The sequence below is a fragment of the Phalaenopsis equestris genome, unplaced genomic scaffold, assembly GCF_001263595.1.
Source record: "Phalaenopsis equestris unplaced genomic scaffold, ASM126359v1 Scaffold000149, whole genome shotgun sequence".
NCBI classification, from domain to species: Eukaryota; Viridiplantae; Streptophyta; class Magnoliopsida; order Asparagales; family Orchidaceae; genus Phalaenopsis; species Phalaenopsis equestris.
Window position 1 is genome coordinate 589,621 of NW_018164591.1, and position 26,277 is coordinate 615,897.

A 26,277-nucleotide genomic window follows, 5' to 3' on the forward strand; every position below is an offset into this window, starting at 1 on the left:
GAGTGAAAATGCAAACTTCTCCGCTTCTCCGGATGACCTCCGACGACAAAATGGATTGCACCAACGCGTCTGGGCCATGCCATCGACTTATGTACGAGCGGTTAAGGGCTATTGTGTGAAAACTCAAGGAGAAGTTCCTAATAAGACCTTAAGCTTTAAGAAAACATTCTCACTACTTTATCATCACATACACACACCAAATGCACAAAATTTACAAAATTGCACGAAGTCAGACTTCAATTGAGCCTAAAGGACGAGTGAAAATGCAAACTTCTCCGGACGACCTCCGACGACAAAACGGATTGCACCAACGCGTCTGAGACATCAATTTTAGTAGGAAAAAACACTCATATTGTCATATTTCTGACACAAGAAATTTGGCGCGTAAATTGATGAGTTCGTCAAAACGACTTCCGGTGGTGAAACGGACCGCACCAGCGCGTTTGGAACGTCAGAACTACCCAAAATAGACATCAATTTTGTTATGTTTTAACGCACGATTGAAAAGTTCGAATTGAATTTTATTTTTAAGAAATAATAAATTATTTTTATATTTCATCACTTAAATTATTAAAACCTACGTCCTATTTAGGTTTTCACCCGCACTCCCTTCCTCTATTCGACCCAATCACAGGTTCGAACAGAGCTGCTTGGCGTCCCACTCCCTTTCGCGTTCGTGCCCTAGCTCCACGGTGGATCCACACGGCTCCCGTCTTCTTCCCGTCTCTTCCTCTTCTCTACGTGGCACGGCAGTCGTGTGGTTCTCCAATTAGAGGAGGCGGGCTGGCTGACGCTCCTACTCGAGTCTACACGCTCTCCCCCTTTATTACGACTCATCATTTCCTCTTCTCGGTTGGTTGGCTAGGGTGACAAACGGTTGACATTCTCTTTTCTTTTCTTTGCCTCTTGGCTTCCTGGGGAGTTAGTTTTTTGTGTGAGGGGGTTGTTAAAAAAATTCTGAGAAAAAAAAAAGAGGGGTTTCTAAGAGAAGAAAGCTTTTGGAGGAATTTGTTGTTTTTTTTCTTTCTTCTTTACTGATGGGAAAGCTACTTCTTTCTGTTTTTGTCGTTCGAGAGGATATCTTCTTCCTCTCTGTTGTTCGAGGACCTTGCGGCCTGGATTTGTCGAACCGGGAATTAGAAAATCGTGGGAGCTATTTGTGTGAGGCTTTCAGGAAAAATTTCTGTGGGGTGTTTTCTTCAATTTACTTTTTTTCTTCTTAAGTGTTCAACTACACTAAAGAGGTACTCTCCTTCTCCTCCCTATTCTTTTTTTACCAAGGATGGCATGTTGAAGCGTCTCTATCTTCTTGCAAAGATTAACGAAGGAGTATTTTAGTTTATTTTGAAGTTAAGACATTGAATATATGCTGGAAATTATATTTGAGGCTTATGTGTTGATTCTTTTGTTGTCCGTTGTTAGAATATATACTGGAAATCACTTTTTATGAGCTGGAAAATATATTTGGGGCGTATGTTTTATTCCTCTTGCTGCCCCTCATTAAAATGCATGTTGGAAATCATTTTTATGAGCTGAAAATTATATTGGGGGCTTATATTTTGTTTATCTTGTTGCCCCTTGCTATAACACATGCTGGAAACTATTTCATGAGTTGGAAAAGATGTCTTTGGGGCCCATATCTAGCTTATCTTGCTGTCCCTTGTTTGAATGCATGTTGGAATGAAATTATCAAGGCTTCTATTGTTGATATTCATGCTTACAATAAATGCTGGAAGGATGTGATATGTTTGGCCCATTTGGTGGTCTAGGTTTTGGCTCTTTTCGATATAAAATTTCAATGGAAATGCTTCTATGTTTTTCCCATTTGATATGCTCAGTTTTAGCTCCTTTAACGCTGAATTTATGTTGGAAATTTTTGTCATGTTTTTTCCCATGTGGACAAGTTCGGCCTTGGTTTTTTTTGAAGTTGAATCCTTGTTGGAAATTTTTCTCTGCTTTGGCCCATTTGGATGAGCTCTGTTTGGTTTTTCTTTGTGATTGAATTATAGTTGGAAGCATTCTTTCTATTTTGCCCTATGCATTGGGTTTAGTTTGTTCATGTGTTGGGTTTGGGTTTGGACTCTTTCGAGTCAAATTTGTATTAGCAAATGGTCTTTGCTTTAACCTATGTGCTCGGTTCATTTTGAGCTTCTTCTAGGTTGGAGTTAGCTGAAGTTTTTACACTATTTCAATTCATTTGTTGGGCTTGGTTTCACTCTTATCTGGACTAGGCTTGTATCCTTTGTTGGGATGGTTTGGTGGCTGTTTTGTTCCTCTTTCTAGCTATGCCCGTAAGCTTGTTTGTGGGTTTGTTTGGGGTTGGTTTAATGACTGTTTTGTTCCTCTTCCTAGCTCTACCAATAAGCTTGTTTGTGGGCTTGTTTGGGGTTGGTTTAATGGCTATTTTGTTTCTCTTCTTGGCTCTACTCGAAAGCTTGTTTGTGAGCATATTTGTGATTGATTTTGTGGTTGTTTTGCTCTTATTCCCAGCTCTACCCGTGAGTTCAAATGTATAGTTGGTATATTCTACAAAATCTAAAACTATTGGGTAGTTTATTTACAAAAATCTGAAATGCATTATAGGTAGAATATTGGTCTGAGGTTCTATGTTCATTCTCTATTATTGCTACGTGTTTTCTCATTTGTTGAGGCTCGGTTTTGACTCTTTGGAGCTGGATAAAAGCTGAAAATATTTCTCTGTTTTCCCCATACATTGGACTTCCCATGTATTGGACTTAGGAATTGTTGTTGGATGCATGCACATCGAAGTTGAAGCTTTCTTAAGTTGTCGGAGTGCCTGTTGGCCTTCTTCTTTAGTTCTTTTATGATTGAAGATGTTTTATTTGGGATTGGTTTTCCCCTTCATTGTCCCTGGCCTTCATTGTCCCTGGCCGCAAACGCAAATCTTAATGTGGTAAACTTTCACATTTGTTGTGAAGGTCGGCTCATTGATTGGGTGAGCCGTACTTGGAGCACTTTTTACTAATATGTTTGAGCTACATTTTAAAAGTTTTATTCGTCACGTTCTAAAACTTTATTCGTGTAGGTTTAAATTACATTTTGAGACTCTTAAACCCTTTTTTGATATTAACTCGGTTTTTTTAACGAGTTTTAAACGCCTTTAGGCCGATACACTTGCGATTTCGCATTAGGCTTTACTGATTTGACTTTGTTTTAAAAAGTGGATCAGCCTCCTTTTTTCATTGGCTTTGTTTTTTTTTTAAACGGTCAAGTTAAAAATGAGAATTTTCGATTTAACTCTTTTTTAGAAATGATTCATGATCTTAAAGAAAAAAATATGAGGAAAAGAGAAAGTGAGAGGAAATTAAAAATGAAATTTGGTCTGTTGAGATGATAGAAACTTAAAGAGGAGATAGAATAGCAAACCATTCACCATTTCTTTTGCATAAGAAAGATGAAATTGTAATTGGAAGAATAGTTGAGATTTGAAAGAAATTAAGAGTTTAAAAGACGATTAGGAGCATGGATTGAAAGATCAGTAGACTTGCATCTAGGTCCCTTAAGCTTTGAACAAACTTAAACACAATTGCTTTAACTAGGATTGAAGCACATTTCACAACCCTTTTGCCAAAATTATAAGTTTACCCCTCGGTTTTAGGAGTCTGATAGCGAGCTAAGCTTGATCTAAAGATGTTCGAAGATTAGTTGAAAGACACTTAATTGTACACTTTAGAACACTTCAGGCTCAAACTAAAGCGTAGGCTTTCTAGGTCTTACGAGCACACTCTGAGAGAGAGTTCATCATCCTAATTTTTAAATGAACCTAAAAAACCAGACATCTGACCCTAGCTCATAAGTTAATTAGGACACTAGACACGATGGTGCACTTGGTTGTGGTTCATGACTGATTTAATTAAATTAAATAATGAAATTATTGTCTTAACTTGACCAAAAATGATACCCAATGCTCTGGGATTTGAGCTTGAATCTTACACTCAGATCTTCCTAGCAATTGGGAACATTCTCAATATCACATATAAATTTCTTATTCTTTGTCTTTTATATGTGATATTGTGTTTTGTTTTGTTTGTTTGTCTTTTTCCTACAATTTGTCGATTTTCTTAAGTTTTTCAGGTCGTGTTTTCTCCTTTTTACACAACACATACTAGCTAAGCTTAAAGGAGCAGCAGTCCTCTCAAATATACAGGTTTAATTTACATTACAACATTTTATTTCACAGCATGTTATATTATTTTACTAGTCTGTTATATTGTTTTCCTGACATGTTATGCTGTTTTCCTGACATGTATATTGTTCTCCTAGCCTGTCATACTATTGTCCTAGCATGTTATATTATTTCTTTTTTCTTTTATATCACATGTTTTATTTGCTTTAATACACACTATACCTTAGTATAGGATAACCTAGTGGTTAGGTGCGTTTTCAAAACTAAAACTAAATCTATAGGTGCTACGACGAAGAGCTTGGAGCGAACACCGTGGGCAGCACGATGATGATAACAACTTCAAGGTGGATCTGCAACAACAAAAATAAATGCACAACACTGTACACTATTCAGTTTAAATAACAACCCCTAGGATTTCGAGATAATTTGTCTAATGCAGCGTAAACCCTCATATATCACCTTTAGGCTTTTGCACAACCCTGATTATGTAATTATAAGTCCTAACACTTTTAGGATTCCGAGGTTGTTGTATGTTACGGTGTAAATCCTCCTATCTTTTTAGGCTATTTGATTATGTAATTATAAGTCCTAACACTTTTAGGATTCCGAGGTTGTTGTATGTTACGGTGTAAATCCTCCTATCTTTTTAGGCTATTTGCACGATCAGATATCGTACAAATATAAGTCCTAAATTTTAAATAAATTGCAGGATTAAACATTAAACATCATTTCAAAGACAAAAAACCAAACATTAGAATAGTTGGGACGTCACAAATGATTTTTGAAAGTAACATTTTGATTTAAAAATAGGTGAGACCAAACGAGTCTCACATTTTGAATAGTTTGGGTGACTAAGCACGATACCACAAGTAATACACTTATCCCAAAGAATAAACATATCACCTATAATAGACTCAATCACCTAAACTAAAAAATTTTTATGATATCTGTTTAGTCTGCGAAATATTTTATTTGCCGACAAGTTCCCCTACCTAATATAAGAATTAAATAGGGTTTATTTTATATGGGTTTCAAGTTCCCTATAAAAACAAACCCTATAGTTAATTACATCTTAAATGACTGGGAAAGCAAACCCTATAGTTAATTACATCTTAAATGACTGGGGTCACTTAAGAAAATTTTCGATTAAGAACAATGGTTTACAATAAATAGTTTTTCCAGTTAATCTTGTTTTTCTGTACAATTGTTTCCATATATTTACAAACAAATATACCGTAGTCGACGCTATTAGGGGTGTAAACGAACCGAACACGAACAAATAGAGCTTGTGTTCGTGTTCAGTTCGTTTGAAATTTAGTTTGTTTGAAATAAGCTCGTTTTCGAAATTGTTTGTAAAGTAATTGTTTGTGTTCGTTTCTTAACGAACGAGTCGAACACAAGCTGTTCGCGAACGACGAGTCAGTTTGACATCCTCAATATTAATATATATAAATAATATATTATATTAATTATATAATTTATATTATATATATATATATTCAATGTTTATATTAGTATACTATTAATATAGTACATTAATATATTATTATTAATTTATTATATATTATAATTTATAAAATTTAATTTTTTAAAATATCATAATTTTTTTATATATAATTATTTTTTATTTCGAACAATAACGATTCAAACAGGAACGAACGCATCACTGCTCGTGTTTGGTTCATTTAACTAATCGAATGAAAAAAATTTGTTCACGTTCGTCTCGTTTACTTATCGAACAAATCGAACACGAACTATTCTCGAACAACAAACTTTTTTAACAGCCCTAGACGTTATTACTTTGTGTGGGAATGTCTCTGGTCGTGATAACATTCCAATTACTCGGGTCACTACGGAAAGCATTCTCGGTGTCCTTACGAAGATGTCTTATCTGGTAATACAAATGATTGTTTAAAACAATGAAAGAACAAATAGTTTATGTCAGTTGTTAGTTAGATAAGACTTAGAATTTTATCATGCCGTGTGACTCCCAAATGCATTTTATTTGGCAATGAGTCGTGGAATCTTCATTTGCGATCCTTCTAGTTCCCAACAAGTAGAGTCCAATGCCTATTATTAATTATTGAAACTAAAATTGTCTCTGCCTGAGATACAGCTTCCACTGTGATGTGGGCAACAATATCTCGAAGAGGATGGTATCTAAACCCCTGCATATACAAAATAAATGAGTTTAAAAAGAGCATGAACAATTAACATTAATGGGAATTTTATTACTTACCAAATGTGTCAGAGAGACGTACAAATAGGGTATAAAAGAATCAGGGGACTGACACCGACGGTTATCTAATCCAATGACAAACAAATCTACATGTTCTACCCCTACCTCTTTATTATCCCAAAGTGCTTCAAGGTCATTTCGACTTATATGAATGTGACCCTGAGCAATTATTATGTCAACCCTGCAAATTGATTGAACAATATTTATTAGATTTAATAAACAATTGACAGAAAAAGTGTTTTGTTTTATACATACCTTTCTCTGTACATTCTTAAACAAGTATCTATCACCTGTTTTGTACATACCTCCTCCCAAGTTTCTTCAGCCTCCTTTCCCTAGCTTCATCGAGCTGTGGAGATGGTATGATAATTGGCGTAGAAGACTCATAAATATGTTGTGCTAAATCATCTATATTCGAGGTCGGAACTTCTTCCATCTTCTTTCTCTTCACAACAACAAATGGAGAACTAACCATCCTCTTTTTCCTCAATCCTCTGGACTTGATTCTTCGGACTAAGCTATCAATTAGGTCTTTAGGGATGCCTTCTCCAGGTTCCCCGACACATTTATTAGTTTCACTATCAGGTGCAGCTTCATCGAAAGCAGTCATTCTACCTATCGGCTGTTCTTCTTCAAGAATATCGGGTCCCCACTCCTGTTCCGACGCTTGCTCAATATGAGCAGGTGGTTCTTCTTCCTTTTCTGGGTTTTTCCCAGTAAATTCAGAATCTACAGGAGATTCCATGGGAACTTTATTTATTTTTTTCTTTATTTCGTTGATGTCGGTCTTTACCTCCATCAGTGAATACTCCAAAAAATATTTTAAGTTATTTACTGAATCCTTCAATTGAACTAAAATTTGTTGTTGTTCCCTCAAAGTTTGTCATATCTCTTCAAAACCAAAATGTGAATGTGTAGGTGGCGGGATGCTGCGAGTCTGTACAAAAGGAATAGCATCATGAGACTCTAGTGTTGTTCGATGAGTGTGAATTTCGGGTTCTCCAATAAACTTTGCAGGAGACGAGATCGGGTCAACTAGAGAGGCAAGTAAACTATGCTCCTCGTATATTAAATCAACAAAAGAATCAAGAACCTACAAAAACATTCATTATAAGAATTAAATAAGGTGGTCAAATACTAAACATAATCTTGAACTTAAAACAGACATTAATATCATTCACATGTACAGGACTAAGCTTCTTAAAGAATAAATAATTCTTCGAAGGGTTCCACCCTGTATTTATTGGCCACCTCAACATACGAGGTCTTGCGTCAGGATAAGCCGAGGCTATCACAAGTGTGCGCTCATAAAACAACAGTTACATAAACACAATTAATAAATCAAAAATTCATATAACCCAAATAAGATGAAAATAAAATTTTTTGATTGAGGTTGAGCAATATACTAACTGTTTGAAGAAAAACAAACCCGTTCATGTGTTTATGTATCTAAATGACTGACCCATCCTTATTTTCATGGCGCAAGTATTGACCTGCTCAATTAGGTGATCACATACTGTTGCGGCACAATTAAATGAAGAAAAACTATCTACATTCTCAGCAAATGAAAATAGTCATGTGGGTACACTAAAATTGCTGGAAGAAAATAATAAATTAGACAACAAAAATTTAATAATAAGTTCATCAAGACTAGCAGATGAACTCTCCAATAGTTCACTCTTTGCTCGCCTTGCATCTACGTCATTGACGGGTTTTTTAGACCAAGTTACTGTAGGACCTTTGTTGGGCATGCCAATCCACAAGAACTTGGTTTGCATCAAAACTCAGCTCTTCCCCCCCGCACCCCCCCACAATCTGAAAACCAATCTATTCATATCCCAACAATTCAATATGTGCATGGTTAGGATGTGATTTTGAGGATAGGGGGACAGATCAAAAAACTGATTAAGCTTCATTCTTTCCAGAGTTGACCACGTCTCCCGAGAGACAATTGACCGAACCTTATCTAACACCTCTCTAACTGCTGATGGTCGGCATCTACAACTCATTGATTGTTTATTCATCAACCTATAGGAATAAGATGCATGGAATAACCAAAGAATGCTTATTCATCAATATACAGGAATAAGACGCATGTTATTAATATTGTTATTAATACTGTTATTAATACTGGAATACCCTAAAACTACATCAACAATAACTTACGCAGAACATAATAATTAACAAAACAATACCTTAAAAATAACCCAGAAATAACCTACGAATAACTTATGCATAACCTAAAAATATCCTAGGAATAGCCTATGAATAACATACGCATAAACCTGCAAATAACCTAAAAATAACCCAGGAATAACCTACGAATAACTTATGCATAACTTAAAAATAACCTACAAATAACCTAGGAATAAACCACGCATTATTTCAAAATTAACAAAACAATACCCTAAAAATAACCCAGGAATAACTCACGCAATACTTCAAAATTAACAAAGCAATACCCTAAAAATAACCCAGAAATAACTCACGCATAATCTGCGCATAACTTATAAATCACCTGCAAATAACCCAGAAATAAAGTAGGAATAACCTAAAAATAACTTAAAAATATCCTCAAAATCACCCAGGAATAACCTAATAATAACCTACTCATAACTTAAAAATTAACAAAATAATACCTTAAAAATAACCTAGGAATAACCAAAGAATAACATACTTATAACTTAAAAATAACTTACAAATAACACAGGAATAACTTACGTATTACTTCAAAATTAACAAAATAATATACTAAAAATAACGTACAAATAACCTACGAATAATCTGACATAACCTAAAAATACCCTATGAATAACCTATGAATAACCTGCGCATAAATCTGCAAATAACTTAAAAATAACCAAAGAATAACCTACGAATAACCTACGCATAAATTAAAAATCACCTGCAAGTACCTTAAAAATAACCCAGGAATAACCAGAGAATAAACTAAAAATAACTCACGAGTTAACTTAAAAATAACCAAAAAATAACCTACGAATAACCTGAAAAATAACCCACAAGTAACCCAAAAATAACCCAAGTTTAACAAGAGAATAAGATATGCCTACCTTACAAATAACCTACGAATAATTTAAAAATAACAGATGAATAACATGGAATAGCTACCAATAAGTACTACGCTTCGGAGTAACTCAATAATAACCCAATAATAATCAAACTAATAACCTAAACATAACCTGAGAATAAAACGATGACAATTACCAAAAACAAGTTTTCCCTTTCAATGCCCTCCATCATCTTCGCCTCCTTCTTCTGTTTCTTTGACTTCATTGGCTGCTCGACCTCCGTATTCTCAGCCTCTTCTGATACTGCTCTTGAGCTCTCTTCGGCCTGTGCATACTCTGGATCATCAAACGCCATCGTCTTACGGCTTCGAAGCTATCGAACGAGGGAAATGTGAAACCCTAGCAGAGCGAATAACGAAAATGTAGCAGAAAAACACTAGCAGAAAGTATTTTTGAAACATCTTCTTCGACATTCTAACTCGAAGAGATGCGGGCTCGTACATCGGGTCGGTCAGCCTTTAGTGAATTTTTTTTTTCAATTACATGGACAAGCGGGTCCCACATTTTCCACACGGCCAAATTTAATTGGTCAGCGTATCATGCGAACCGTCAGGTCTCCTGACCGAAAAAGCGCTCTTCAGCTAGAGCAGCTGGCCGAAAAGTTATAAGGTAGGATTTTTTTTTTTAAGTAATATATATATATATATATATATATTAAAAAAGTGTGTTTAATAATAATACTAATAAAAAGTTTTATTGAATTCAGGACACTAACAAATGGTGAATTCATATTCGAAGAAAAAGTTGGAGAAGGGTGCAAGGGATGAGACCGACTTGAAAAATCTAAAAGGTAAATGTTAAGCCTTATGTTATTATGAAAATTAATGATACAATATGCTAAAGTAATTAATGTTACTAAATTTTTTTAGATTAAAAAGTGTGAAAGAATCCGTTAAATTTTTGGGCTTTAAGGAAGAGGTGAAGCAAGACATTCGAGAGAGATAAGATAAAGATTTACAAGTGATTATTTTCTTTTATGCATTACATTAATATTTTAGTAAATGAATTATTATTTTATTAAATGGTTTAAAATAAATTTTTTTAGTTATAGCTTGTATATTGAAAGTCTGAATAACATAAAGAACGTGAGGAAAATAACTTACATATGAAAATGTGTTATAAAGAATTTTAATTGATATGAAATATTAAGTAAATGATTAATCATACAAAATTATTCTCAGTTAGTACTGACAGATGATGCAAAAGACCCGTGCACGCAACAGAAAATGATAAAGGTGTACCTTCGGATACAAAAGGAGAGTACCATCGAGTACCTTTTGAGAGTACATTCGAATACATTTTTTAGAGTGTCTTCGAACACATTTTTTAGGATACATTCGGGTATGGCAGTAATCTTATTATGATCATTAAAGATGTTAAAATGATAAATATTTAAGGTGAAACAGAAATAAATAAAATTAAAGTGAAAGTTTAACGTTTTACAAAATAATAAATTGTACTTTCTTTAGGTCATTCATGCATAACAAACATCATAATTTAATCCATATTAGATTATAATTATTCATTAAATCAAATTTACAGTTGAAGTTAATATTTTCTTTCAGGTTGATATGTCTCGTAGAAGAGATTTAATTTAAAGGAAGAGAACCATAGCTAATAAGTACTAGTTATCAAGTGTTTGTAGTTTTTTATATTGTTTCCTGTAGATATTGATACACTGCTCTTTACTGGTTGAGATGTGATTTTCAGATTAAGTTGTTTCTGAATGTTTACTTTTATTGTAATTTATGGTATAATTACGTTTTTATATATTAGAAGTTTCTGAAAATTTTTATGAAAAATAAAATAAAAATATATAAGTTTCTGAAAATTTTTATGAAAAATAAAATAAAATGTTGATATCGTCTGACCGCAATTTCTGTCGTAGTTAATTCTACACACACGCGCGCGCGCGCTCGCACACACACACACACACACACGCACATATATATATGATGTTGATATCGTCTGACCGCAATTTCTGTCGTAGTTAATTCTACACACACGCGCGCGCACACACACACACGCACACACACACACGCACACACACACGCACATATATATATATATATATGCTCAGAAGGCCAAATTAAGATAAAAATGTTTAAGCTTCATAAAATCAACTTTCTTAGAATAAAATAAGGCGGATAGCATCAGCCAAGCATGCATTTATAGGCTGATCATATAATAAACGGACAACTTAGCATTAACATATTTATTCAAATTATAAACCTAAAAGAACTTCTCTAGTAACAACAGTTTCAAATACATACGAAAAAAATATATAAAATGAAAATAGAATAACAACAATTACCTGAAAGTCAGCAAATGCAACAGAAACCCCGTTTCTCTTTTGCAGCAACAATTTTAAAAAGCCTGGGTATCTACATGGCAAAGCAAAGATTATCGGAACTCACTGAAGTAAAATAGTATTAATAACATTTACAGTACATATAAAATAATAAATTTCTCTGACTTGGAAAAGATGCTTGTCAGCTCTTGCTCAGAACAAGTTGGACCAAGATTAGCCACAAAAAGTGTAGGGCAAGGAGGATTATTTTGAAGAGCATAAGTTTTTGAAGAAGTCTGCAATTCCAAGAAGACATAATTAAAGTACTAACCGTAGGAATTTGGGCTAGCATGCAAAAGAAAAAAAAAAGGCACTTGCAGAAGTTCATGAAAGGTGAATTTGAAACTAGAGAAATTTCTGCATTTGGTGAAACAAATTCCCAGTACAAAATTGTTTGTGCCGTGTAAATAACAAGTATCATTCTTCCAACAAAGAGTAAAGAACACGAAAATCAGCAAGAAATATATTTTTAAACTGAATGATGGGAAATGAAAGCAGCAATAGCATAAATCATGACTGTAGAAACAAACATCTGCAGATATTGAAGAACATTATGGAAAAAAAACCTTCAGAGGCAGACTAGGAAATGGAATGAGCTTGAGATTGTATCATGCTTTCTAAAAAAGAAGTTATATATGGGCTATCCAAATAAAATGGTCATTACCCATTTAATAACAGCAATCTAAAGTATATGAATATACCTTTTTTTCTTTTTTTTTTCTTTCATCAGGTATATCCATATACCTTATACCTTATAACTCTTTATTTATTTATTTATCTATTTATTATACCTTCGAACTCAGCTAATAATCATCTACAAAAACATTCTTGAAATAATTTGTAGAAGAAGTCAATCCATATAGAACAATAACAAGTTTGTTATTGGAATGTGAATTAAGACAAAGAGCCCACCAGTTTTTTTGGGTCCACTTCATGAGCTTCATCATAGTGAAAGCTAATATGACTGCAAGAAACGAACAAAACAAACTAAGTCTCAAACTGCTTATACAAAATAGCCAAAGCAAAATGACAAAGTTCAAGGATCATATTCCATCTAACCACGCTCTCTAAATGACAATCAATTATATCATTAAGCTTGATCATATCTAAAAAATTGCATATTTAACTTGAATAAAACTCAAATACAAAAAACTAAACATTAAGCAGTGTGCCTTAACCTTTGTGTAGAAGGATAATCATATGTGCTGTAAGCAGAATTAACCTTTCCAGGCATGTGTATATTGCTCCCAACACCTGCTAGTGCGCAAAGTGTTCAGACATGTGCAACATGAGCTTGAGGAGTGTCACATGTGATTAGTAAGTTGTAATCACTAAAGATAAAAAGAAAATAAGAACAGACAACCTGAGATACCTAATAGTTAGAAAAGTTGATTATACTAAGCAATTTCTTGAAAACTCAGACAGGAACTTGTTAATTGTTATGACACTTTACAGTTTTCTCTAAATATAAACTAGCTTATAGTGAAACTATTTGCAGTTCAAAAGTTTTTGGGAAGGATATTGAAAAAGACCTAGGAGTATCTTGAAAATAATAATAGATGCACAAATGTGCGGGTTTGGGAAGGACTTTTGACTGGGATGAACAAGACCATTTGTTCTTAAGCAAGGCATACAACTCCCAAAAGAGCATTACAGCACTTACAAATGTTAAATACTAACCTTTTATTTGGTGTTTAGTAGATTTGGAATTGGACCTCGCAAGATCAATGTAAAGAGTTGAATTATTCTCAAGATCAAAAACCAAGCCCTATGAGACGAAAGAAATATCATTAGTTAAAAATAAAGCAAAGCACTTTAGTAGTGAGTAAGATGATGACAGTAAAGAGTCAAAAGCAGTCAATCAGTTACATTTTCAAAATTAGATTTCCATCAAACTAAACTATAAACTGGCCAGTTAGGTTAAAAGCAGAACAATGAGGGTCAGATCTGCAAATGGAATTTCAGTTAACAGAAACTAAGATTTCTATCTAATTTGGTGGTTATGGGTTTAAATCAAGCACATTTTACCTCTACAATAGGACAAAACTGTAAACATCAAACCCACCCCAACCTCCCCATTGGGAAAATGCTTCTTGCACTTAGTGCAATTATTGACATAAAAAAAAAACAAGGACATTGCTAATTAGAGATCATGCTTAAGCTTTTCTTAGCTGTATTTCGTGTATCTTTTGGGTTTTAAAACATTAAACCCTAGTATCAGTTTGGGAAAATTACCACGCAGCCTAGGAAATAGACTTTACTTGCAGTTAATATGGCTCAAATCCAGTGAAGGGAAGCAACAAACTCTCCAGATGTTGTTTAATCTCAACATAGTTAAACTGAGTAGCTGTTATGATAAGCAAATAAAAGCAAAACATATGTTTTCGTTTTCTAGATTTGTAAAGTTCCAGCAAAGCAAATAAAAGCTAAAAGAATCATCCATATACATATAAAAAGATGTTGAATAAATTCTTACATTCAAAGCATGCATTGCAGCAACCGCAGACTGCTGGTCAGCGAAGACAGCAAATGCATATGGCTGTAAACCAAAGAAAGATAAGAATGAGCTAATCATCAAAATAAGAAACTACATCATCAAAGATTAAAATGGGGTTCTCTGTGTATCAAGCATTGCATCACAATCTGAAATCATATACCTTCACACACATATTTGACACATACACTGATATTTCTTCTTATTCCATCTATGTGGCTGCATATTATGCAACATAACATGACATATCCACTTGCATTTGCCTCCAATTTGATGGGTCCTTGCAAGTTAGGCAAGGTTAGCAATGGTGCCTCACTTATTTTTCTCTTTGGTAGTGGAAAGTATTTCATACCATTGGCTCCATTAAAATTTGGAATTTTCTCTAGAAATGGCATATAAAGGGCAAAGAGCTACTAGCAAATGATGAAGGAAGACGCCCAAGAAGTTCCTTACATGTGTCATTTTATATGATCTTGTCCACTCCTGGATACAGTTGCTCACCTCAAACTCAGATAAAGGACAGACTTCTTTGCAAACTTCAAGAGGTGGAGTTAACATTGTTGCATCAGGTCAAAAACCGTCCTCATGTTCTGAATGGTACTCCCAAAACTTATTAAAGATAAATATATTATCTCGTTTGACAATAATGAAGTCATAATGGTAAAAAGCATAATGTCTTTCATCAGTAGCAAACAGGCAGCAAGGGTGACTCACAATCCATTCATATAAACAACTTCACACAATCTTACCAGTTGCATTCTCATTTATCTGCACTTAGAGATGGTCATATTTGAAACATAGCTAAGAGAATATGTTGGCGGCTTTAATTGGTCTAGCTGGTAATCAATGTATAGGAAAAGATAATGATTTTTACACTATTCTTTTCTAAGGATATGATATTTGGCATTTATCATCCACGTCGTCCTACTTGAGAATCACCACAATTAGTTATCCAAATGGAGAACTTCTGAATTGAATCACTCCATTCCTAAGCATAGCCTGCTTTTTAGCTTATTCTGAATTTTGGTACAGTACGAGATTTAATAGCCATGTGTCTACGATTAGTTGAATGTCATGCTTGATGTGTCGCTCTAGTGGAAACCATTGGACCTCCTTAAGAAGTGAGCTCCTCAATCAACTTTTGCACGTGCATGTCACCATTCTTACCCACAACAGAGGGGGCTAAGCATGTCTATTCTGCTTCAACAAGACAAACAAGCAATAATAAGAACTTCTAGCGAGCTTTGATAATATTTCATGCTTGGCCTATTTTACCATGTCTCATCAAGGAATTGCTGTTGTCCTTCAACAAGGTCCTTTCAGTTTTTTATGAACAAGAACAAGTATGATTGTTGATGTAGTGCTGCATATCTATCGTTTAAGTATAGGCAACCAAAGATGACCTATCGGATGTCAAAGGAACTACATCACACTAAATATAGTCAATGTAGCCATTGTCATAAAGAACGTGAGTCCAAACTGACAATCAATCTTTATTTCTAATCCTTTCAGGATCCAACCCAAAGGATAAGAACCTAGACGGATGTCCAACCCTAATTTCTAAAACAAATTGACAAATATGAGGTTATTTTAACCATTTGTGTCAATGATAACGTTGATCACCAATTGCTTGACCTGTATTCTAAAAGTAATTCATGTTACATGTTTATATTAAAGGGATGCCCCGCAACAATATCCTTTTAGCATTTTCATTAAAGATAAAAGATATATGGCTTGTCCACAAGACTCATTATTAAGGTGTCCACTATTAAAGTAGTTAATTTTTCTTTCTCATCCAACAGTTCAAAATGTATCTTCCAACATTTCTCCTTTGTGCTGGTAGGTCTCTAACAATGGTCATAGAACTTACCAAAGGTATTGTTTTTAGAAGAAAGGATAGTCATAAGATAATTAGATGCCTTATTCCCTATTTATTTTTAGAGAAATAGGACCCTTCTTATAAAGGTTATTAGTTCTTCTCTATACTATCTCAGTTCTTTTGTTCTATCACTTCTATGGCATCGCCATCATACAAGCCCGTTCAATCAACAATAAGGAATAAGTGGAGTTTAATTGTAGATTAAGAGAAAAGCCTTGAGGTTTACTTCATTGATGTTTTCATATTTACAATATTTACTCCCAAATTGACAGTTGAGCGCAAAAAACTTTGTAGTGTCCCCTTACATAGACTATACTAGTGGTTGCCTCATATTTTCATTTCTTGCATAGGTCCTCTACATAACTTCTAGAATATAATTCATGAAAAATCAACCCCTTAAATTGTCCTCAAGTTACTTCTTGATGAACAATATTTTTTAGATGTGCATTCCACCATACCAAAGCATAATAGCAAAGTTTCAATCAGAAAAGGCCGATATTATCACACATTCTATAACTGTGTAATGAAATCAGTTTTTGGTTCATCAATCCACAAGTCCAATTTCTTTATGTTAATTATTCCATTATAAATAGACATGCCCACTTTTCTTTCCACCTTGAAAGGTCATGCTCTTCTTCATTGCCAATGGTGACAATCACATATTCATCCCTATAAATCCACCCATGTTAACAACATTTGCTTTCATGAGCATTTTTTGTGCAGCAATTGGGTTATTATAATTTGGTGAAACCAAAAAATTGCATCTTCAACAGTTGCATCATAGAAACTACTTTCTGAGACAATCATCTAGCCACTTGTTTAGCTAGATTTGGAAGATTTTCACTCTCAATCATTTCAACCACTCCTGTCTTAACTCTGCTTTTATTTTTTTGGTGCTACACAAAGAATTCCTTCTCCAATACCTTGCTATCCTCTATTTATGTGCAACTTGTATTAAAGAACAATGCTCTAATACCAACCTGATCTCATACAAACTGTCAAAAACCTCTTACTTTTATAACTTAAGTCGATAATTAAGAGCCAAAGGGGAAAAGCGAGGGATATAGGATTTTCCATAAGCCCTAATGTTCGAGGGAATAAAGTTAGATATAGCTTACTGTCTGCTATTTGTTATAAATAATATTTATGAAGATGTAAATTCAGTCATTACGCTTCATGCCCCATAATCCCCAATTAGGGTTAATTATAGAGTTATGAGATTATCACAAGCTAATCACTCTCAATAATTAACCAAATTTATTTTCTAAACTAATTACAACTGGGTTCACATCGCAGAGAGTTTGCAAAAGCAAAAAGTTGGTACTGAGAAATTGACAACAATCAGAAGAAACGTGCTTCTGAAGATAAAACAAAAAGGTTATTTCCCGAATCAGGAATCATAACTCCTCAATTTAACATTCGTTGAAGTATCTTGCTGACTCAAAACCAGCTGAATTGTATCTAAATCATCCATTTTCAATTTCCATGAACAAGCTTTTACCCTCACCCTGTAAAGTTCCACCAAATAGTACAGAGACCTCTTAACAAAACACTCGCCATCTAAACTTCCGAGTGATTAAACGAAAACCACACTAAAATAAACAATGCACCCACAACCGAAGGGTTGAAGCAGCACGATACACAGCCACATAAAGGATGTTGCAGATTCCAACCTACACCATAAATAAACAAAGAGACAGAGATGGAGATCAATAATTACTCGAGAGGAATCAGTGGAGCTCCGAAGATGGGACGACACGTAGCCAGGGTATTCTCGGAAGAGGTTATAAATCTCCCGTGACTTGCAGTCGTCGGGAAGACCAGCGATGAAGAGGGTCCGGACTTCATCGTGATGGGTAGGGGGAGGGGGATGCGGGAGAGCGTAGCGGGAGACCGGAGGTTGAAGCGGATGCTGCGAATGAAAGTACGTCGGCAGGGGTTCATCGGCCGGCGGCGGATGGTGATACGGATAGTGGGAACTGGAAGGAGGCAGCGTGTGTTGATGGTAAGAGGAAGGAGTGGCTTCCATGGAGGAGGGTTTCTCCGGTGATGGGAACGATGGGACGCTGCAGTATTTATCGGGCAGCCGCTAAGGATGGGATTTTTCATACGGATATCTATTTAAGATTTTGTGCATTTACACCCTAATACACATAATCGGAATGTAACATTTTTTTAATTTTAAAGATGCTAATTGGTGGCAAGATTTATATAAGATTTAGGGTCTGTTTGGAGACAGCTGAGCATTATTTATAATCTGATAATTTACAGATTATCATAATAAGATGGTTGGTTGTTTGAAGGAACTTATTCATAGCAATTTAGGGTCTGTTTGGGTCAGCTTATAAGTGCGGACGATGTTTTAAAAACGATGTCTCACCGTTTGGAAATCACGTTTCGACAGCTTATCCGAAAACACGGTTTGTTTTTTACATTAAACGCAGGTCACGGGTCGAACCCTGTGGGTCACCCCACAAGCTGCCTCAAACGCACATTTATTTGCAGTTGTTTTTGGATAAATGATCATTTTGTCCATATTAAGTAATGTTGTTTGTAATAGAACTATTTGGGCAATATAATTGATATAACAGAAGTAGAAAACCAATACATAACAGTTTAAAAAAAATAAAATACAGTCCGCACTTACACATGAGTATCAAAGCTGATACAATTAAGTAATGTTGTTTAAAACCAATACATAACAGTTTAAAAAAAATAAGATACAGTCCGCACTTACACATGAGTATCAAAGCTGATAAAATAAAGATACAAACAATTACAAATACAATTAAAATTATTAAAATGTTGATTTTAAAACTCTGACGACGTATGTCATCAGCTAAATTTTCATCCTAGAAAACCATCCTATCCCAATCACTATCGGCAAAAGAATATGTCGGGATGTTGGCCCAACGAAAGAAATTGCACATCACAGAAACACCCATGAGGCAACCGTAGAACTGTCTCTCGTAGTTGTGAGTCTGACGTGACATGAGTACAGGAGTCTGTAGTCCGCAGTAATACAACACAACTAGGGGTGTAAACGAACCGAACACGAACGAATAGAGTTTGTGCTCTTGTTGGTTTCGTTTAAAATTTAGTTTGTTTGAAATAAGCTTGTGTTCAAAATTGTTCGTGAAGTCACTGTTCGTGTTCGTTTCTTAACGAACCAGCCGAACACGAGTTGTTTGCGAACGATGAGCCAGTTTGACATCCCTAATATTAATATATATAAATAATATATTACATTAATTATATAACTTATATTATATAAATATATAATATATATATTAGTATATTACTAATATAATACATTAATATATTATTATTATTATTAATTTATTATATATTATAATTTATAAAATTTAATTTTTTAAAATATCATAAATTTTTTATAGATAATTATTTTAAACTATTTTATATTTCGAACAATAACGATTCGAACACGAATGAACGCATCACTGGCCTTGTTTGGTTTATTTAACTAACCGAACAAAAAAAAATTGTTCATGTTCTTCTCATTTGCTTATCGAACGAATCGAACACGAACTCATTGACAAACTGAACACGAACTGTTCATAAACACGAACTGTTCGCGAAGAATGAGCTTTTTTGACAGCCCTAAACGCAACTCTGAAGGTCCCTGAAATTTTGAAACTCATGTTTCTACAGAGATAAAAGCTAAAAAATCATCAGTCCGATCAGAAAATTAAATTAAGGTTTAGATATCCACAAAAGAATTGAATTAAAAGAAAATGGCATTGAACAAAAAAACATAAATAAAAAAAAATGTGAGTGTGAGATATCAGCCAAACACATTCAAAAACCAAGAAATTTCCATAGAACAAATCAATCGAATACCCAATGAAATACAACTAACAAAATCCAACTGAAAGAGCATCAACTAACGAAAATTATCAGTTGCACTGTCCTCCTGGGAAACTATCGTTTCTCGATCACTGTCGGCAGTGGAATATGACGAAATGTCGGCCAAAGGGAAGAAACAGCACATCGCAAAAACACCCCTGAGGCTACCGTAGAACTGTCTCTCATAGTTGTGAGTCTGACGTGACGTGAGTAAGGGAGCTTGCAGTCCGTAGTAACACAACACAACTCGGGAGGTCCCTGAAGTCCTGGAGCTCATGTTTTCTACAGAGATAAAAACTAAAAAATTATTAGTCTGACCATAAAATTAAATTAAGGCTTAGATATCTACAAGAGAATTGAATTAAACAAAAACTATATTGAACAAAAAAACATAAATAAAAAAATGTGACTGTGAGGTCTCAGCCAAACACATTAAAAATCCAAGAAATTTTCATTGAGCAAATCAATTGAAAGCCCACCATTACCCAACGAAATCCAAATAACAAAATCCAACTGACAGAGCACCAACTAACGAACATCATTCCATTCAATACTTATAAATTGATCGTTATGAGAGGTCTTAGAGAGGATTTGAGGAAGGTGAGAGGTGAAGGAGCAGATGGGAGTCGAATCAAGCATGAGAGCTCGAGAGGAGAAGGATGTGGGATCGTGTTAGGTCAGACGAGAGAAAGGGCTACAAGGTAAAATGGAGTTAACAAACACGGGCCACGGGTCGATCCCACAGCCACGTATATTAAAGAAATAACAGTGACATTACGAAAACCCTGCTCGAACGTTTTAAGTAAACGCGGAGATGGTGTTTTCAAAATGTCGCAGCACCAAATAAGCACACCCAAAAGGGCCCTTAAGCTTCATTTGAGATGCCGATAGACCTCCGTTGCGTTCCATAAAATCTCGAGTGAATGTCGGAGGCTCGTTTCGTGGTTTGCCTTCTTCAAAAGTGCTTTAGCGCGAATTACTTTTTTCTCTATTTTTCAATCGCAATCTCCATTCTATTGTTCTGGTTCGCGTTCTGGATCAAAGCATTTATTTCAAACATCCATCGCGTTTACCAGATCATAAACTTTAATGGAGTTCTTAGAAGTGTTTTTTTCAACCAAATTTCTTTATTGTCAACGCCACGTCAAATGAACCTTATTTAAAAACTTACAGACCCTTGAAAAATGTCATCCTAAGAGCTCTTTTGAAATGAGTTTTGTTGAAAGAAAAACAATGGAGCTCATTTAAAGATCACGTTCATGGAACAAGTACTTTCATCAGCTATCTAAAATGGTGAAAAGTTATTGTTTTGTTGAAACAATTTCGTGAGAAACTACTTTGTCAAACAAAAGCAAATCAACACTTCGATTTTCACTAAAGACAAACAATGGAGCTCATTTAAAGGTCACGTTCATGGAACAAATACTTTCAGCAGCTATCTAAAACGGTGAAAATTTATTGTTTTGTTGAAACAATTTCGTGAGAAACTACTTTGTCAAACAAAAACAAATCCACACTTCTGTTTTCACTACAACGTAATGGAGGTTTGAAGACTTCTCAAATATGGCTTAAATCTCGTACACAAGATGGAATCCAATTCAGGTTTTCATCGATAGCTCAAGTCGCGACTCCTCTCTACTTTAGTGTCACGGTTTTATGATGTGAGTGCCTGAAGAGGGAAAAATACCATGAATGTAGTGTGCTAATTTTTTAAAATAATAATTCATATTATTTATTTCAACTATAAAGTTAAATGAATTCATTTTATTTATAAATTAATTTGACTGAATTAAAATTTATTGAATAAATTTATAAATTATTAATTACTGATTAATTAAGAGATTATTTTAGGTGTTGATATGAATTATATTCAAGTCATTAAAGATATATGTAGTACTAGAGTTGTTATGTTACTTATGTTAAAGCAGAGGAGGATTAACTAAGTATTTTTTTATTTTAGTTGGATTACATCAGGGATCAATTTTACTTTAATATCTTTTTAATTTAGTCATGGATGCTCTTATTGGACATTTACAAAAACGTGCACTTTGGTGTATAATTTTTGCTGATAATATCCTTCTTATGAATAAAACTAGAGAAAAAGTTCAGAAAAACTTGAAGTATGGAAGTTTACATTAAAGTTTAAAGACCTTCGTTTCGGTAGATTTAAAACGAAATATATAGAATATAATTTTGGTAGTAGTAGATCTAGTGGCAGAGTTGTAACAATGAGTGATTAAATCATTAAAATAAGTGAATGTTTTAAATTTCTAGGGTTTATTGTTCAAAGTGATGGTGATATAGATGGGATGTTGTTAGTAGAATTCAAGTTGGATGGTTGAAATGGAGAAATGCATCAGACCTATTGTGAAATAAGCATGCTTAGACAGAGAGAAAAATTGTATAAGATAGTGGTGAGACCTGCAATATTTTATGTCGCAAAAATATTGGAAAGAGAAGCATAAAACTAAGTTAAGTGTTGCTTAAATGAGAATGCATAGGTAGATGAGTGGCTTGACACAGAGACAAAATGTGATATGAATATATTTGTGAAAGGGTTGGTGTGGCTCTAGTGGCAGACAATATTAAAGAGAGCATCTTAGATGTTTTGGTCATATTAAAGATTGACTATCTGATTATCCAATTAGGATAGTAGAAGTTTTATATTCGACTTATTTTAAGAAAGATAGAGGTATACCTAAGTTTGGGCATGTTGTATAAAAATTGAACTTAATTTATTGGAATTAAATACAAATATGTCACCCAATAAGACACAATTGAGAAAAAGATTAATGTTGCTAACCTTACTTAGTGGGATAAAAACTTGTTGTTGTTGTTGTTGTTGTAATAAAGTCAATCTTTATAATATCTTTTTAATTTAAAATGTAAGGAATTATAAAATAATTCCTTATAAAATCATGAAGAGTTAATGGTATTGAGATTTTCGTTCAAGCGGCATCTCAACTTCTAATTTACCAATTTTAGGGTAGATTTCAGTGTCCATATTCAAAACAAATGAATCGAGCGTCCTTCATCAGGTATGATTTTTATTATCGAAGATTTCAATCTAATTTTTAATTTTGGACTTCACATAACGAGGTGGACTCTTCAATATTTAACTATGCTCCTTCTATAAGCTATGATCCTTAACCTAAGTTTGAGAAGTAGATTTATAGAATGATATTCAATAAAGTTTGCAAGATTATTGAAAGAGATAAATCTTAAGGAAAATTTAATTCCATAAGACATACATAACGAAAATTTTGGTCTACAAGTTAGGTTTCAATCAGAGAAGTTTTATTGTTTTGTAAATGGATGCAAGTTATTTTATATGTTTAATGTAATAGAGACTCAATATAGATTTCGTTGGACTCTAAATTCAAATTTCATAATTAAAAAAAAATAATAAAAAACAGAAAGAAGTTTCTTACAAGTGTCTTTTTTATCTATCATGTATTTCACGTCTTCAAAGATTATTTGATTATATGTGCATTGCTCCACACATGAGATGATATCATAGCAACTTAGAAAAAAATATTTCAATAAGTCATCATGCAAATGAAAAAGCATTGAAATATTTTTTTGTCATACATATCCTGAATTTGTTGTGAAGTCACCTAATGTTAGGCTTGGCTTATGCTTTGATGGCTTCATATTGTACCGTGAGACCGCCTCGCTGGTCAGTGATCGTTACGACATAATCTTCTACCTAAGATGGATGATTAACATATATATTTGTAGCCGTTGATGGATAAATTAGAAATTCTTTGCGAAACAGGAATCATCATATATGATGTTTCTATGAAATAAAATTGTTTAATAAAAGCATCATTAATGTGGATAATAAGTGATTGCCCTACGTATAAAATGTTCTTTTGATGAAGTATTGTGAGAAAGTTTATTTCTTCTATTGCATGAATTTATCTAAAACATTCACGCTTTAATATTACAGAAAAAAAATCATTTAACTGACCTCTTCTTCAATTTGGAAAATTATTTTATGAACAAAATTATGAGCACAATTGATTCTTTGAAAAAATATATTCATGTAAAATTGATTTGACCTGATGTTTGATATGTATTGATATATGAATTATGTGATGGAGGATTGATTCTTGTTATTTATGAGGTGGTGATAGTTTGCTTGGTTTATGCTTTGGTTTTTGCAATGATTTTAAAATTTTGGTTGTGAGACATTTCTTATTTGAATGTTATGTAAAGCAATGATGAAAAATAAATATCAAAAGGCTCAATTCTAAAATTGGTAAGTAATATTTGCCACATATACTACATGCTCTTAGATCACACATGCCAGCATTTGTTACATACTATATGCTCTTTGAGCACATATTTTTTTTAATTCTTCGTCACAGATACTACGTGGTCTTGAAGCCTGAATGATAAAATTTGTGATCATGGATGAAGTCTTCTTTGATTAATTTATCTCACTGAGCTCTCAGGTTGCATTTGGGGCACAGTTTTCACTGATTGTCGATCTAGTATGCATATATTTATCAAACTAAAAAATTCGATATTTACATTGAGGTAAAGGGAATTTTTTTAAATAACCAATATTGCTCATATATCTTTCCATAAATTATTTTTCCTCGAAGTAGAAGAAATTGAAATGAAATAACTTATCTAACATCTAAACTTGAAGTGTACATGGACTCAAAACAATTTACCATATATAGTTTTTCAAAAAACAACAGTGCTCATAATTCTCTCTATAAAATATTTTTCAAAATTGAAGCAAAAGTCAATTAAATGAAATAACTAATATAGCATCTAAACTTTGATATTCACATTGATTTAAATCAAAATTTTGAGAATATATTTTCAAAGGAACTAACATTGCTTATAATCTATCTAGAAATGCTTTTCCAGATTTAAACACAAATAAGTGAAAAGAAAATTATTATTTAACAACAAAACTTTGACATTTTACAAAGGTTCAAGATAAGTTTTCAAAATAACCAATAATGCTCATATATCTACTCATAAATTAATTGTCATGATTTAAGAAGAAGAAAGCAAATATCTAACATCTAAACTTCATGTTTGCATAAGATCAAACAAATTTCCCATGTATAACTTAAAAAAAAAAAAACCAACAATGCTCACCAACAATGCTCAAAATTATCTACAATGTCCATAATTCTCTCCAGAAAATGTTTTTCTAGATTGAAGAAGAGAAAAGTAAAATAAAATAACTTATTAAACATCTAACATGGATGTTTACATCGGCTCAAAGCAATTTCCCATGTATATTATTCTAAAAGAAGGAATAATGCTTATAATTTTCATTGATTTTTTTTTTTTAATGTGAAGCAAGATAAGTGAAACGAAATTATTTATCTAACATCAGAACTTTGATATTAGGTTCAAAATAATTTTTAAAAATAACAAACAGTGCTCATATATATATCTATAAATTATTTTTCCTGATTTAAGAAGAGAATAGTGAAAGAAAATAATTTCTAACATCTAAACTTCATGTTTGCATCAGATCAAAAGAAATTTCAGTGTATAATTTAAAAAAATATACTAACAGTGCTCATAATTTCTCCAAAAAATAAACCAACATAGTTACGTGAGCTCAAAGCAATTCCATGTATATTTTTCCAAGAGCACAACGGTGCTCATAGTTCTCTACAAAAAATATTTTTTTTAGATTGAAATGGAGGTAAGTGAAACGAAAATGTTTATATAACATCAAAACTTTGATATTTTACATATGTTCAAAATAAATTTTCAAAATAACCAACAATGCTCATTGATCCATCCATAAATTACATTTCCTGATTAAATAAAAGAAAGGTGAAAGGAAATAACTTATCTAACATCCAAACTTCATGTTTGTATCAGCACATAGGAATTTCTAATGTATAATTTTTCAAAAGAACCAACACTGTTTCTATTTTTTCCATCAAAACTTCAATCAAAAGTAATCCACATCCTCCCAAACACACCATTCAACGTTTTTGCGGATGAGAATTTGCAAAAATGGCGCCCAAAATTTGCGTATGTCAAGGGATACGCAGAAATGTGTACATAATAGGGTACACGGGGTTTACGGGGATTACAAGGGGTTATAACCCGTTGTATCTCCCGTGTAAGTCCCGTGTAACTCCCGTGTAACCCCGCTGTAACCTTGTAATCTCAATGGATAAAATAAAAGTGCGGGTTACAACTGAGTTACACGAAAGTTA

At 33.5% G+C, this 26,277-nt stretch overlaps 1 protein-coding gene across 1 annotated transcript in view; it reads right to left on the reverse strand.

Moving 5' to 3' along the window:
- The window catches only part of LOC110021843 (U1 small nuclear ribonucleoprotein A), a 31,924-nt gene extending 13,593 nt beyond the window's left edge, over positions 1-18,331 (reverse strand). The window contains exons 1-7 of the mRNA XM_020720518.1: positions 17,919-18,331; positions 14,302-14,364; positions 13,506-13,593; positions 13,004-13,079; positions 12,738-12,789; positions 11,952-12,061; positions 11,790-11,859 (exon numbers count right to left, since the gene is read on the reverse strand). Coding sequence (XP_020576177.1) covers positions 11,790-11,859; positions 11,952-12,061; positions 12,738-12,789; positions 13,004-13,079; positions 13,506-13,593; positions 14,302-14,364; positions 17,919-18,227 — 768 coding nt within the window. The 5' untranslated portion in view covers positions 18,228-18,331. The remainder of the gene's footprint in view (positions 1-11,789; positions 11,860-11,951; positions 12,062-12,737; positions 12,790-13,003; positions 13,080-13,505; positions 13,594-14,301; positions 14,365-17,918) is intronic.
- Positions 18,332-26,277: the final 7,946 nt, after the last annotated feature.